General features: G+C 37.3%; 1 protein-coding gene across 1 annotated transcript in view; it reads right to left on the minus strand.

Moving 5' to 3' along the window:
* Positions 1–146: 146 nt before the first annotated feature.
* Positions 147–15,122, minus strand: part of BTBD10 (BTB (POZ) domain containing 10) — a 65,291-nt gene continuing 50,315 nt past the window's right edge. Inside the window, exons 5-7 of the mRNA XM_006865825.1 lie at positions 14,259–14,456; positions 11,291–11,401; positions 147–1,280 (exon numbers count right to left, since the gene is read on the minus strand). Of these exons, the coding sequence (XP_006865887.1) occupies positions 970–1,280; positions 11,291–11,401; positions 14,259–14,456 (620 nt within the window). The 3' untranslated portion in view covers positions 147–969. The remainder of the gene's footprint in view (positions 1,281–11,290; positions 11,402–14,258; positions 14,457–15,122) is intronic.

Raw genomic sequence — 15,122 nt, forward strand, 5'->3', positions numbered from 1 at the left:
TGCTGAGTACATTTTATAGTTAGTGGGGAATCCAAGTGCCTCCTCAGATTGTATCAAATTGGAGTCCCTTGAACTGTTATTTGGTTTCTACTTATTCTTACAGCAATAAGACGCTAAAAACCTTGTCAAGGTGGTTATAAAGTTGTTCAGAAACAGTAAAACAATGGAATTTTATTTTGATGAAAAAGTTGAGTTTACAATCATTTAGTAAATGAAGAGCAAACACTTCATTTTCCTATCCCATAACTCTTAAGAAAAAAACCCATTAGTAAATAAATATCTGAACAGATGAAGGGTAAGGCAGACTGGATAAGAAACCACCTCTGATGTTCACACTCCCTGCATGGGACTCACGCTAAAAGGGTGAAAATGGCACTGGAACTATCAGAACTGGTAAGATATGGGCCTGGAATCTCATCCTGATCATTTCAAACAGGCCCAATGATAAATACTCCTTTTGTGCTCATCAGTGGGCAAAAATTACACATATTATTACTGGAGGGATACTTTGATAGAAGCACTTAAGTTACATTGTGCATCACAACTATAAAAATGGCTTGAATAGCTCCATTTAACCACCATTTATAAAGTGCAACAATATAATATTCTGCATTTTATCTGGGCTGTGGCCAATATCAATCTAGACTGAAGGTACCCCAGCTACCAATTTCCACCACTTCTGAAAAGATCTAGATATGTGAAAAAGGACTGTCCCCATACAAAGAACCAATTTCACAAACCTACTGGTAAACAAATACATTTATATGTAACTGGACCTCAGGATGCTAGAATTGTACTCATTTTAAAAAACCATCCAGCTACCTTTGGTCTTTAAAAAAGCCTACACTGCAGTATCCTAAACATTGTTATGTGCATCTCACAATGAAGAAGAGTGGTCTTGCAGTGCAGAATGAGGAGAGTACAACGTCACTGAAGAGTAGCATGCTATTGTTTCAAAGAACATCAGCCTCACAGCACTGGATTTTGCCCATCAGGATCGAGGTCATTGTTGCCAGAAGGGGGATGGATAGGAAGAATATCCAGCTCATCCACTTGTGGAGTTGGATGCATGACTACCAGCTGGTCCTGGGGAATGTCTGCGGCAGCTGCTGCTAAGTTGGTAATAGATTTACTCTTTACACATTGAAAGTCTACATGCCGACTTTTTCCTTCTTCCTTCTCCCAGGACATTCGAATAAAAGGTCTTTGGACATAGTTGTAAATCACTTCTGGCCGGCCCCCAGGCCTTTTCTTTACTTTTTCCTTATAGGTAGGATATCCTAAAGGAGAGAAAGAGTTTTAAAAACTGAGGATACACACAGAAACACACAATATTGCTCACCCATTTTAACCTAGAGTGAGCTTAACTACCATAAACCCAAATCAAAAGGAAAGTAATCAAGAAAGTGCAATCAATACTCCATCTACATAGTCTTCAATTACTACTACGGTCTGTCAGTTTGTTGTACTATGGTAACTTGCACGTTGCTGTGATGCATGTTTCAAATACCAGCAGAGTCACCAATGGGAGACAGATTTCAGCAGAGCGTTCAGATGAGGAAGAAGGACCTGGCAATCTGCTTTTAGGAAACCTGGCCAATGGAGATCTTAATAACAGGACTGCATTGTCTGACTTAGTGCTGAAAGATGAGCCTGTCAGGTTGGAAGGCACATAAAATATTAACTGCTTTCTCAAATCAGAGTTGGTCTTAATGATGTGCACACAGTAAAGTTTGGGGGACCTTAATTTGTTGATTTGTAGCACAGGTCAAGATGAGAATAAACAGTTGCAAATGTTTATCCATTAATAATAAGAACATGGAATGTGCCAAGTATGAACTTTTGAAAAACTGGAAGCTGTCAAAAATGAAATGGAATACTTCATAGATGACAACTATACATGTAGACCTTGCCAGATGGAATATACATGAATCAAATTAACTTCATATGCGGAATGAGACATCATCAGTCTGAACACAACCAAGGGTCAACTACTGAACAAGCCATCAATTGCTCATATGCAAGGTCAAGGTGAAAATGAAGAAAACGGAAACAAGATCATGAGAACCAAAGTATGACCTTGATTATATCCCACCTGAATTGAGACTTCTCATACACAGATTTTCTGCATTAAACTCAAATGACTGCAAACCAGATGAACTGTGGAGTGACATCAAGAATGTAATACATGAAGAAAACAAAAGATAACTAAGGCAAGAAAGAAAGAATAAAATGGATGTCAGAAGAGACTCCGAAAATTGTAGAGGTGTTAAGTGCCATTGAGTCAATTTTGACTCATAGTGACCCAAGGAGTGGCTGGGGGGTTTGAACTACCAACCTGTGGTTAGAAGTCCAGTTCTGATCTTACAAGCACCACACTAGTGTAGAGTAACCAAAGCAAAACAAAATATTTCAAGTGGTACTCAAGAAGACAAAGTAAAGTTTTATAATGAAACATGCAAAGACCTGTAGTTATGAAACCAAAACAGAACAACATGCTCGCTATTGCTCAAACTGAAAGAAATGAAAAAAATCAAGGCTTGAGTCGCAAAATAGATTCTATGGGCAAAATATTTTAAAACAGAAAACATCTAATAAAATTAGATAGAATACAGAGTTTTTGGAATACCAAAAAGAACTGATCGATGTTCAACCATTTCAGGAGAAAGTACATGATCAAAAACCAGTGGAATTGAAAGAGGATATCTAAACTGCACAGAAGGCATTGGTAAAAAATAAGGTTCCAGAAAGAAATACCAATTGAGATGTTTCAACTTACAGGGCAACACTAGACACACTCACTCATCTGTGCCAAGAAATCTGGAAGACAGTTAGTTAACTTGGCCAACTAACTGAAAACAATCCACTTTGGTGCCCATTCCAAAGAAAGGTGATCCAACAGAATGTGGAAATTATTGAACAATATCATTACTATCACATTCAATCAACATTTTGCTGAATATAATTCAAAACCAGTTGCTGTGGTACACATTGACAACAAACTGCCAGAAATTCAATCTGAAAAAGGACTTGGAAGCAGTCATTCAATTAGAACAAGGAGATATGATTGCTGAAGTCATGTGGATCTTGGCTGAAATCAGAGAATACCAGAAAGATGTTTACTTATGTTTTACTGACTATGCCGGGGCTTCGGACTGTGTGGATCATAACAGATTATGGATAACATTGAAAAGAACGGGAATGCCAGAAAACTAAGCTGTGCTCACACAGAACCTGTACACAGACGAAGCAGCAGAACAAGGAGATGCTGTGTGTTTAAATCAGGAAAGGTGTGTGTCTGGGTTGTATCCTTTCACCATACTTATTCAATGAGTATGCTGAGCAGATAATCTGAGAAGCTGCACTATAAGGACCAAGCATCAGAACTGGAGGAAGACTCATTAGCAACCTGTGATAGGAAGATGGTGCAATCATATTAAAAGTAAAGAGGACTTAAGCACTTAATGATGAAGAACAAAGACTACAGCCTTCAGCATGGATTATACCGCAACATAAAACAAATTCTCATAACTGAAAAGCAACATCATAATAAATGGAGAAAATATTGACGTCAAGAATCTCATGTTACTTGGATCCATAATCAAAATGTCCACGGAAGCAAGAGTCAAGAAATCAAATACTGCATTTGGCAAATCTGCTGTAAAAGACCTCCTTAAAGTGTTAAACAGAGCTCTGGTCGGTCACATAGTGGTTACGAATCAGGCTGCTAACCTCAGGGTAAGCAGTTTGAAACTACCAGCTGTTCCGCGGGGAAAGATGAGGCTTTCTGCTCCCGTAAAGATTTACAGCCTTGGAAACCCTGTGCAGGGTCGCTATGAGTCGGAACTGACTCCACGGCTACAAAGTGTTAAAGAGTAACACTTTGAGAACTAAGGTACACCTGACCCAAGTCATGGCATTTTCAGTCTCCTCATAGGCATGCGAATGCTGTACAGTGAATAAGAACACAGAAAAAATAATGAATTTGAATTATGGTGCTGATGAAGAATATGGAATATACCATGGGCTGCCAAAAGAACAAACAAATCTGTGTTGGAAGAAGTACAGCCAGAAAGTTTCCTAGAGACTTTGTCTCATGTACTTTGTACTCTGATCAGGAGTGAGTAGTCATGCTTGGCAAAGTAGAGGATCAGTGGAAAGAACAAAATCCTTAATGAGATTGTCTGACATAGTGCCTAATGGACTCAATTTTAACAATAACTGTAAGGATGACGTAGGATCAGGCAGTTTCTTTCTGTTGTACACAGTTGCAGGCTGCTAATAAAAATAGTCAACAATTCAATAAACAGAAACCCAAGTCCTACTGATGAATGCACATTTTCTAGGTCACTATACCAACCACTGAAAACATTTTTAAAGTGGGAGAATGAAGGGATGTGTCTGCAATACAGTGGTATGTAATCTAGTGCATATCTTGGAGTCTTGCTGTGATATCCTTGATACTCCTGGATCCATTCTCTTCACAGATGATCTGACCTTTTAGCCTACAACTTACTGTCATATTAGCCTCCTCCTTTCCTTAATCCTAAATCACATCTTTTTATTGTGACTTTTTTTTTTTATTATGAAATCTGTAGAGCTCTCCACTTTCATGTTCTAGGTATTTCTCTATCTAAGTCAGCAAGGCCAATATTTTAACCACCTGGATCATTTTGAAGGGGAGCACGATGGCTCTGGATGATAAGCACTGGGCTGCTAACCATAAAGTAGGCAGTTTGAGTCCAACCAAGCAGGGTAATCCTATTTTTAGAATTTTTTTTCAGTTACTTACCAGTAAGGCAATTTCTCTTTAGATAAAGTATTATAAATTCATTTCTTCCTTCCTACTAGCAAGAACTGCCAGTTCAGACCTTTCCATAAAGGACTAGACAGTAATTATTTCAGGCTGGTAGGCCATACTGTTTCTATTGCAACTACTCAACTCCATCACTTTAAAAAAACAGCTGTAGGCAGTATGTATTGGATGTGCAAGTCTTTTGACATGCTCATTGTTCCAACAAAACTTTATTTATGAAAACAGGTTATGGGCTGGATTTAGATAGATGGGCCACAGTTAGTCCATAGTTAAAATCAGAAAAAAATAGAGAGGCGGGACAAGATGTCAAAATGGTTGGATGCTCCAGTTTATTCGCCCAGCAATGACCTCACTGAAACAATGAATGAGTACAAACGAGCACAGACTGAGCAGAACTCTGGACAGCAGCTGAGGTATTGGAGAGGCAGGCTGAGTCCAGAAGGGGAGAATAGGAGGAATGGTGTTAGCTCAGAAGCCAGGAGATTCTACTTGTGAACATCACAAGTGCCATTTTAGGACAAGGCCTGGATAACACTCCCAAACCCAGGATACAGTAAAGAAGCTAATCTTACAAAACTTAAGCTCCATTTTTTAAAAAAGTATTGTTCAAGTTAGTGAGTTTTAAAAAAGTATTGTTCAAGCTAGTGAGTTTGAACCGCTGACATTTCAATTCAAACCAACCTTTTCATCAAGTGCTTATCCTAGAGCACCTGTTTGTGGAACATGCAATTGGGAGGAGGGGTGAAGACAGACCACATTGCTAAAAGAGTGCTGTTGAATGTTGTTGAGGCTGGTGACAGATGGGCGCTTGGACTGGGAGGAACTCCAAGGGCCGCAGGGCAAGGGGAATTCATCAGACTGACAGGAACAAAAAGGATGCAATCCATATGAAACTGAGAATATGTGTGTGCAGGAACATCAATGTAAACAGAGAGAACTCCACAGTCACCACAGCAAAGTTGAGCCCTACCACTTACAGCAATGTCTCTGACCAACAAAATCTCCTACTCCCCACTACCAGCACTTTCATAACGAATTCCATTCCAGAGACCAAACATACAGAATTCCTGAACTAGTACTGGAAAAAAATAAACACCCAAGGATAGGCGTGCCATCTAGTGGTTCCAAGGAGAATATAACAAACCAGTGCAGCTGGGTCATTCTGACACACAGCAAACCTTCTGGGTTAGGAAATCTACCCCGTGGGATTCCCACGGCTCTAAGGGGTCTGCAAGGAGGTGGTCTGCCTCCCACAGAAGAGCTAGTGGGTTTGGGCCCCAGGTTTTGGTCGACAGCCAGGCACTTGGATGCTGTGTCACCAGGGTACCCAATCAGAAAATTCTTCCACAGCAAACAGAATATAAAACTAGAAGCAAATTTTTAAAATAAATAACAGAATGGCACAAACACAACAGAAGTTTGTAAAATACACGAAATCACAAGGAACACTCTTTCAAGCAAAACTTGAAATCTTTATGGAAGCCAAAATAATGCAAAGAACTGATTATTTTCAGACTACGGTTCTAAATATGTTTAAAGAAAGCAAAAAGCACATAGAAAACAAACTAGCAGAGTTCAGGAAACAAGAACAAAATGAGACACTTAAAGAAACTGAAAATATTAAAACAACAACAACAAAACCACAAATATAGAACGACTGCAATTGAAGAATAAAATATCCAAATTACAAAAAGCAAAGGAAACAACAACAGAGTCAGACAGAAGACCAAAAAGACAAAATAATAAAGTTAACAAGTTTCAAGAAAAACAAGGGAAAAGAAGGGGGGGGCAAGTTTGTATCATCTGCATATTGCACATAATTAATGAGTCTTCCTCTAATGCTGATGCCATGTTCTTCTAATTCTAATCAAGGTTCTCAGATTATTTGCTCATCATAAAGACTGAATGTTGCTGTGTTTTTTTTAAGTGTCATCAAGTAGGTTCTGACTCATAGCAACCCTGTCTAGGGTTTCTGAGGATCGGCTGGTGAGTTTGAACCACTGACCTTGCAGTTCAAACCAACTTTGTGATCCAGTGTCTATCCTACAGTGCCAAGTATGGTTAAAAGCTACAACTCTGATACACACCTTTCCAAATTTTAAACCATCCAGTATTCCCTTGTTCTGTTCAAACTGCTGCCTCTTGGTCTATGTATCAATTCTTCATGAACACAGTTAGGTGTTTTGGGATACCCATTTTTTGCAATGTTACCCATAGTTTGTTATGATCCACACAGCCAAATACCTTTGTATAGTCGATAAAGCATAAGTAAACATCTTTGTGATATTCTCATCTTCAGCCAAGATCCATCTGACATCAGCAATGATATTCTTCATTCCACATCCTCTTGCAGCTTGTGCTATCTGGTTGCACCCTGTTGATGTACTGTTGCAACCGTTTTTTAATTATCTTCGTCAGAATTTTACTTGCATACAATATTAATGATCTTGTTCGATGATCTCCACATTTTGTTGGCTCACCTATCTTTGGAACAGGCACAAATGTGGATATCTTCCAATTAGTTATCTAAGTAGCTGTCTTCCAAATTTCTTGACATAGAATATTGAGGGCCTTAAGTGCTGCATCACTTTACTGAAACATTTCGATTTGTATTCTGTCAATTCCTGGAATCTTGTTAAAGACATGAACACCTATGTTCACTACTGCTTTCTTCACAATAGCAAATAAATGGAAACACCTAAACTGTTCATCAATGGTGAATGAATAAGCAAACTGTTGTACCTACATAAAACGAAATACTACACAAGAACAACTATGTGTCTATGAAACATAACATAAATGGATCTGAAGGACATAATGCTAAGTGACATAAATCAATCAATCATATAACGAAATACTGAATGATCCCTCTTTTATAGTAAGATAACAAGAGATAAACTTGGAGAGAACAATGTTCATTAGTGGTTACCACAAAGAGGGAAGGTTTGGGGAAAGTACACTTCATACAGTAGACACTTTTATCTTGTGATGGGGAAAAGGCACCAATTGGGGATGTAGTGAGCACAGCACAACCAGAGTAACTGACAGCATTTGTGCACATATAGAGAAGTACAGACAAAGTGGTACATAGGTAGGTACAGATGCATATATAGCTACAAACGTATACAAGTATCTATGTTGTTGTTAGGTGTCATAGAGTTGGTTCTAACTCACAAAGACCCTATGTACGTACAACAGAACGAAACACTGCCTGGTCTTATATTATTTCCTCTATTTGTGCCCATTGTTGCAGTCACTGTGTCCACCCATCTACTTGAGGGTATTGCTCTTTTTCATCAACTCTCTACCAACTATGATGTCCTCCAAGGATTGGTCCCTCCTGATGTCATGTTCAAGTACATAAGATGAAGTCTCACTATCCTCACTTACGAGGAGCATTCTGGCTCTCCGAGGGGACATCTTCCAAGACAGATTTCTTGTTCTTCTGATAGTCCATTGTATACTCAATAGTCTTCACCAACACCATAATTCAAAGAAGTCCATTTTTCTTAGGCATTCCTTATTCATTGGTCAACTGTCACATGCATACAAGTTGAGTGAATGTATCAATGACTTGAGTCAGGTGCACCTTAGTCTTCAAAGTGAATCTTTGGTTTTTAAACACTTTTAAAAGATATTTTGCAGCAGATTTTGCTCAATGTAACATGTTTGATTTCCTGATTGCTGTTTCCATGGGCTTGATTGTGGATCCAAGTAAAATAAAATCCTTGATAACATCAATCTTTTCTCCATTTATCATGGTCCTGCTTATTGGTTGAATTGGTAGGATTTTTGGTTTTTTTTTAAGGTTTTTATTGTGGATTGAGTGAAAGTTTACAGGGAGGGCACATCATCAGTTTCACATTCAGCCATTCATATGACTTGTTTCATTACATTGATTACAATCCCCTCTATACATCGTCAGTCAACAGTGTTTCTCGGATTTTTGTTTTCTTGATGTTGAGATGTAATCCATACATCTCAAACTCTAGTCTTTGATCTTCATCAGTAAATATTTTAAGTCCTCCTTACTTTCAGCAAGTAAGGCTGTTATCATCTGCATGTCCCAGGTTATTAATGTGCTTTCCTCCAATATTGATGCCACACTCTTCACATATAGTCCAACAAAAAATTATTTGCTCAGCATACATACTGAACAAATATGGTAAAGGATCCAACCCTGATGCACAGCTTCCCTGATTATAAACCATGCACCTTAATGTATATGATGATTTTGCCTCTTGATCTAAAAGGTCAACAATTTCTCAAAAGCAAAGATAAAAGTGGACAGGGATATTACAGTACTATAACGGTAACAAATAGAACACATAAACTGTTGACATATTGTGATAAATGTAAATCATGTCACTGAACAATTTGCATGAAAGCTGTTAAAGAGGAACCTAACTGGCTGTGTAAACTTTCACTAAAAAGTAATAAAATATTAAGAAGAAAAAACCCAAAAAACAGAAAAGCTTCACAGACTAGAATGATTACTGGGCTACTAACTAAAAACCCAAGGAGCTCTGGTAGCGTAGTGGTTATGAATCGGGCTGCAAACCTTAAGGTCAGCAGTTCGAAACTACCAGCTGCCCCATGGGAGAAAGATGAGGCTTTCTGTTCCCATAAAGATTTACAGCCTTGGAAACCCTGTACAGGGTCGCTATGGGTCGGAACTGACTCGACGGCACTTAACAACATCAACTAAAAGTCCAGCAGTTCAAACCCACTAGCCAATCCTCAGAAATCCTATACAAGGTTGCTATGAGTCAGAAGCAACTCAATGGCACTTAACAACACAACAATATATTAAATGAAGAGAAGTTCAATTTTTTTCAAGCTGATTTTTATCTTACAGGTATTATTATTTTGCTTACATCTAGAATGACAGAACTGGGAAATCTAGGCTTCTGAGCCTTCAGTGCTAAAAGACAGTTCTACTATTATCTTGCCATTCTTGCCCAGAAATGAAGAGTCAATCGATATCCCATATAATTACATACTTTATCACTTAACCTTGAATTTCCTGGGGCAACTGTAATTCAACAATATTATTTCGGGTTTTCTTAAATTTTGTGAACTATTCTAAGTCTTAGTCAAATATTCTGATAGAGAGAGCTTTCCACTGAGCTCGGGACAAGGTTCCTAATGATGCGAGTTAGGCCATCTTGGATATGGTCTGCTAACAGCACTAGCAAGCCACCACAATCTTACACTTCTTTTCAAACTCAACTTTGAATGAGACATGTTGTTCCTTTAAGGGATAGGTGAAAAAAACAAACAAAAAAATCCAGTCTCTTAGTGGAATTGTAGTGTGCAAAAGATCTGGGCAGGTATTACTATCCCAGCTACCATCCAAAACATTTTTTGTTGTTGAAGAAAACCCACCCCACTTCCCAGCAATCTGCTTATAGTTAAGTAGAATAGTCCTGAGATAGGACTGAGTTCAGCCAAATCTGAATGTGAATATGGTACCAGAGAACAAGGATCTTTCCTCACATATCCAAGTTCTACCGTGTCCTCCTCCCAGCATTCCTTATACATCAGGCCAGTTTAGCATCCACAAAAGTCAACACATTAAATGCTCTAATAATCAGACTCCTTTTGAGGAACTTGTGGTAGAGAGGGTGCAAAATAGATTAGTCTTTAGTGTAGGAAATTTGGAGAGTCCTACGAAATAAATAAAAAGGCTGAAACAGAAAGCATATTTACTGATACCATTTAGAGAAAAGGACCAATAAGGTTAAGGAGTCTAGTGGCACAGTGGTTAAGCACTCAACTACCAACTGAAAGGCTGGCAATTTGAACTCACCAGCTGTTCTGGGGGGAAAGATGATGCAGTCTGCTTCTGTAAAGATTATAGCCTTGGAAACCCTACAGGGCAGTTTTACTCTGTCCTACAAATACCTAAAACCAGCTGCTCCTTGGAAACCTTATACAGGGTCACTGTAAGTTGGAACTGAATCGATGGTGCTTAACAACAACAACATAGGGCGACTATGAGTTGGAATTGACTCAACAGCAACAAGTTTTTAATGGTCTCTGTAGTCTCAGATAAAGGAAGCTGAATGTTATTATTTATAGGTCTGTTGGGATAAGCACTGGACTGCTAATCACAGATTAGCATTCAAACCCACCAGCCATTCCTCAGGAGAAAGAGGCTTTCCACTCCCATAAATATTTTACAACCTCAGAAACCCTACACAGGGTTACTATGAATAGGAATTGAGTAACAGTGAGTATTACAAACTCAATTTGTCAGAATTTTTCTCCAAGTATTCAAACTATATTCTACATGGAATCCCAATTATTTAACCTTGCTTTATCAAAACAAAACAGAAAATAATGAAAAAAAATTCTTACCTTCCATCAGACTTTTTCTCAAAGTACTCAAACTATATCCTATAGAAAATCCAATTTTTAAATCCTGTTTTATCAAAAGAAAACTAATAGAAAATAATTTAGATGTCTTACCTTCTATTCCCAATCTAATCTTCTTAAGACCCCTCTCTTTCAAAACTGATTTGGCCACATCTCTGTTTTCAATGTACTTGAAAAATCTATACAATTTTGTGCTATAAATAACTGAAAACAAAAACACAAAAATATTTTCTAATTAAAATAAAAACACAAGAGAGGAAGTTAAATTTATCTGGTCATTAAAGGGGGCTGACAGTTAAAAGCCCAAATACTGGATGGATGCAATGATGCCAAAGGATGACTAGCCAACATGACAGGACAACAATTCAGTACAGTTAATGTATAAGCAAATGTCTACTTAGGTTGAAACAAGAAAAGCTTTGATAACCAATCAGGTAACCCAATCCATAAGAAGAAATCTCCTGAAAGCTGTGTCACATGAAGGCTTATTGGAGTTGGATCTGCCCCCAAGTTTCTTCAAATAAAAGAACCAAAAAAAAAGATTACCACATTATTATCAAGTAGGCAAAGTAAAACTTTGCTATGCCTAAAAGGCCTAGTTTGAAGGAAAAGAACTGCCTTGTCAAAGAGTACAAAACAGACATATTTAACATTTCATGGATTGAGCAACTATTAATAACTTCCCCAAAAGATAAAGACACCCTTCCCCCCACAAACTGTTTTCCATTCAGGCGAATAGCCCCATTTCATACTGATGTTAAAGATGGCAGATTCGAGCATGTTCTGCCCAGGTTAGTCTGTTTAGAGCAAACTGGCTTTGCAAAGGACAGACAATCCACTAACAACATGTTGAGTCTTCCAAATGTGCTGGGAACTTCAGGGAGTTAGACTGATGGACCTTCCTCGCCTTCTCTTTTTCAGGTGGAGTTATCTCCCTTAAAAGGTGAACTGCAAAGGTTTTTTCAAAAGAAGAAAAATACACTCACAAACCAAACATGCTGGTTTATAGGAGCCACTACGAGGAAAATACACACAGATGCTATTCATGGGGTAAATTTGTGACTATTATATCCCTAAGATTACTGATATTTCAAGATAAATACTATTTGGTATCTCAGAAAGGATGGTATCACAAAGTTACATTTAGGAAAACCAGACTGAAGATCTCTATCTCCCCAAACGAATCCTTTCTAAGTTAAAATACCATGGACCAAGATGAAATTTTTTTTTTCTTAACTTTTTACTGTGAATTGAGTGAATGTTTACGAAGCATATCATTAGTTTTACATTCAACAAATCATACACTTCATATGGAACATATTTTGACAAACTAAGTAAAAATGTTTTCAATTCCTTTAACCTTCCCTTCAGAGTTTAAGGAAAAAAACCAAGAAAACAAAAATTGAAATGTTAAGTTCAATAATTAGAAAGGAAATTCAGGTCTATTTTAATCCCTGTATTACTTATTATCATTCCTGTGTTCTATAATTAGTACCACTCTTAGAATTAAACTTTTAGAAAAAGAAAATACAAATTACAATTTTGTCCATTCCTCTCTATTAATAGAAAATAATTTGGCATACTTCTTTTGATTTTTGGTAACCCTTATTTTTTCCTGTTTTTATTCATGGTTTTATTCCATATATTATATTTTTAAAAACAGCATTCTTAACAAAGAGCCTAGGACTGAGTACAGAAACAGAAATACCTATCGCTACAACTGGTTACAAAAGAATCACAACACTTTTATCACTCAAAGGAATCATCTTCATGTAAACACTGAGAAGTGCTACCATAATGTGTGTTAAAATATTCTTTTGAAAATCTTATTAAGAAGTCAGAAAGAATAGCATTTACAGTCTGCTTTTCTTTAGAGAAGGTAAATAAATAGAAGAATCAGAGGCTAAAACTCTTTGCTGCCTTTCTATATTCCTGTACTTTCACTTAAACCCTAATACTCATTGAGTCAACAGACTAGAGTACAGAATTATATCAGGATGGGCTATTTTGTTTAGTTCCTGAAATCATTCATTCTTTCTTCTCAATCTATGAAACTGGTCAAAAATGCTCTACTGAGCTCATCAAGGGAAACAATAGAAGACAAATTTTCTAAGGAAAAAAAACAACAAAAACTTTTATCAGAAAATATTTGAGGGAGGAAAAAGAAAAATGTTAGTTATTGTTGTTCAAGATATGCTACTATGGTCAAAAATACCTAAAACAACTATAGTTCCACAAACCTTTCTAAAGATCAGATACACATGTGATATTTAAAAAAGACTAACTTAGAATTTAAAGTTAGCTTGAAAAATCAGTAAGTTGAATCTTCTCATTTTATACACAAAAATTCATTTTTTCAAAAGCTTATTTTTAATAATAAGGACATCTACTCATTTCTAAATGCAAACAAAACAAAATATATATATATATATCCATTAAGGTCCAGAGACTAACAAAGAACAAATTATTTCTTAGTATGGCAAGGGTGGGCAATTGTTTTCTGTAAAGGGCCAGAAAGTAAAGAATTTGGACTTCATAAGCCATGAAGTCTCAGTTACAACCACGCAATTCTGCCACTATAGCATAAAAGCAGCCTTAAACAAATTGTAAATGAATGGATGTGACTATGTGCCAATAAAATTTTATTTACAAAAATAGGTGGTAGGCTGGATTTGGCCTAGAAGTTACAGTGTGTTGACTCTTGGTGTGAGATAAAGGAGCCCTGGTGGTACAGTGGTTAAAGCACTAAGCTACTACTCAAAGAGATTGGGAGTTCAACTCCACCAGTTACTCTGTGAAACAAAGATGTTGGCAGTCTGCTTCCTTAAAGTCTTGGAAACCCTATGGAGCAACTCTACTCTGTTCTATAAGGTTACTATGTATTTGAATCAACTCAGCAGCAATGGGTTTGGTTTTGATTTGGTGCATTAAAAGTACAATGAACTTTCTTTATAGAAATTTATCTTTTTTTTTTTTTTACAATGAAATTGATTAATATTGTAAAAGATGAAGAGACAACTTGTGATATTTCAAAAAAAGAAAAACATGCCACAACACTTACTTTGTGAATACTCTTCTCCCATCTGTGGTGGATACTCTTCATCCCAATCAACTACATCATCATCAGTAAGCACCACTATGTGGCATTCTCGTTCTCCACTCTGGGCACTAGCTACCATAAGAGGGAGAATCATTTCTTCCAGATAAAATTCAAATTGTCTACGAGCACCATCATTTGATAACTCATGCATTAGGGCACCTAAAATGAAACATGTAAATATATCTTAATATGCTGAAAGTTGATAACAAACAGCAGAAGCAATGCACAAAAAACACTCCAGATTAACTCAGCATCTATGTACTTTGTGACACTACAGACAATACAGTAGTTTTTCTTTAGTCACTACCATTTCCTAGGGGAAAGTTATTATAGAATTACAGAATCTTAGGTTGTTGCTGCTGTTAAGTGCCGTCAAGTTGGTTCCGACCAATAGCAACACTGTATAGGGTTTGCAAGGAGCAGCTGGCGAACTTGAACCTGTGACCTTGTGGCTCAAACCAACTTTGCAGTCCAGCACATTAGCCTACAGTGCCACACCAGGACTAGCAAGGGCCAATTAGTGGCATATAGGTAATGGACTTCTAACCACAAGGTTGGTGGTTCAAACCCACCAGCTGCTAGTCAGAAATCCTATACAGGACCGCTACAGTCAGAACCGACTCGACAGCACCTAACAACAACAGTGCAAGTCCATATTTTATACATCATAAAATAATTTGCTTAAGGTTACAAAACAAATTAATTTGCAGCTCCATTGCTAGTACACAATACTTTTTACTGTATCATGCTGTCTTCCACTGTTGTCATTGTTGTTAGGTGCTGTCGAGTCGGTACTGACTCAGTGACCTTATACACAACAAAACA

The sequence above is a fragment of the Chrysochloris asiatica genome, unplaced genomic scaffold (genome assembly GCF_000296735.1).
Source record: "Chrysochloris asiatica unplaced genomic scaffold, ChrAsi1.0 scaffold00083, whole genome shotgun sequence".
NCBI classification, from domain to species: domain Eukaryota; kingdom Metazoa; phylum Chordata; class Mammalia; order Afrosoricida; family Chrysochloridae; genus Chrysochloris; species Chrysochloris asiatica.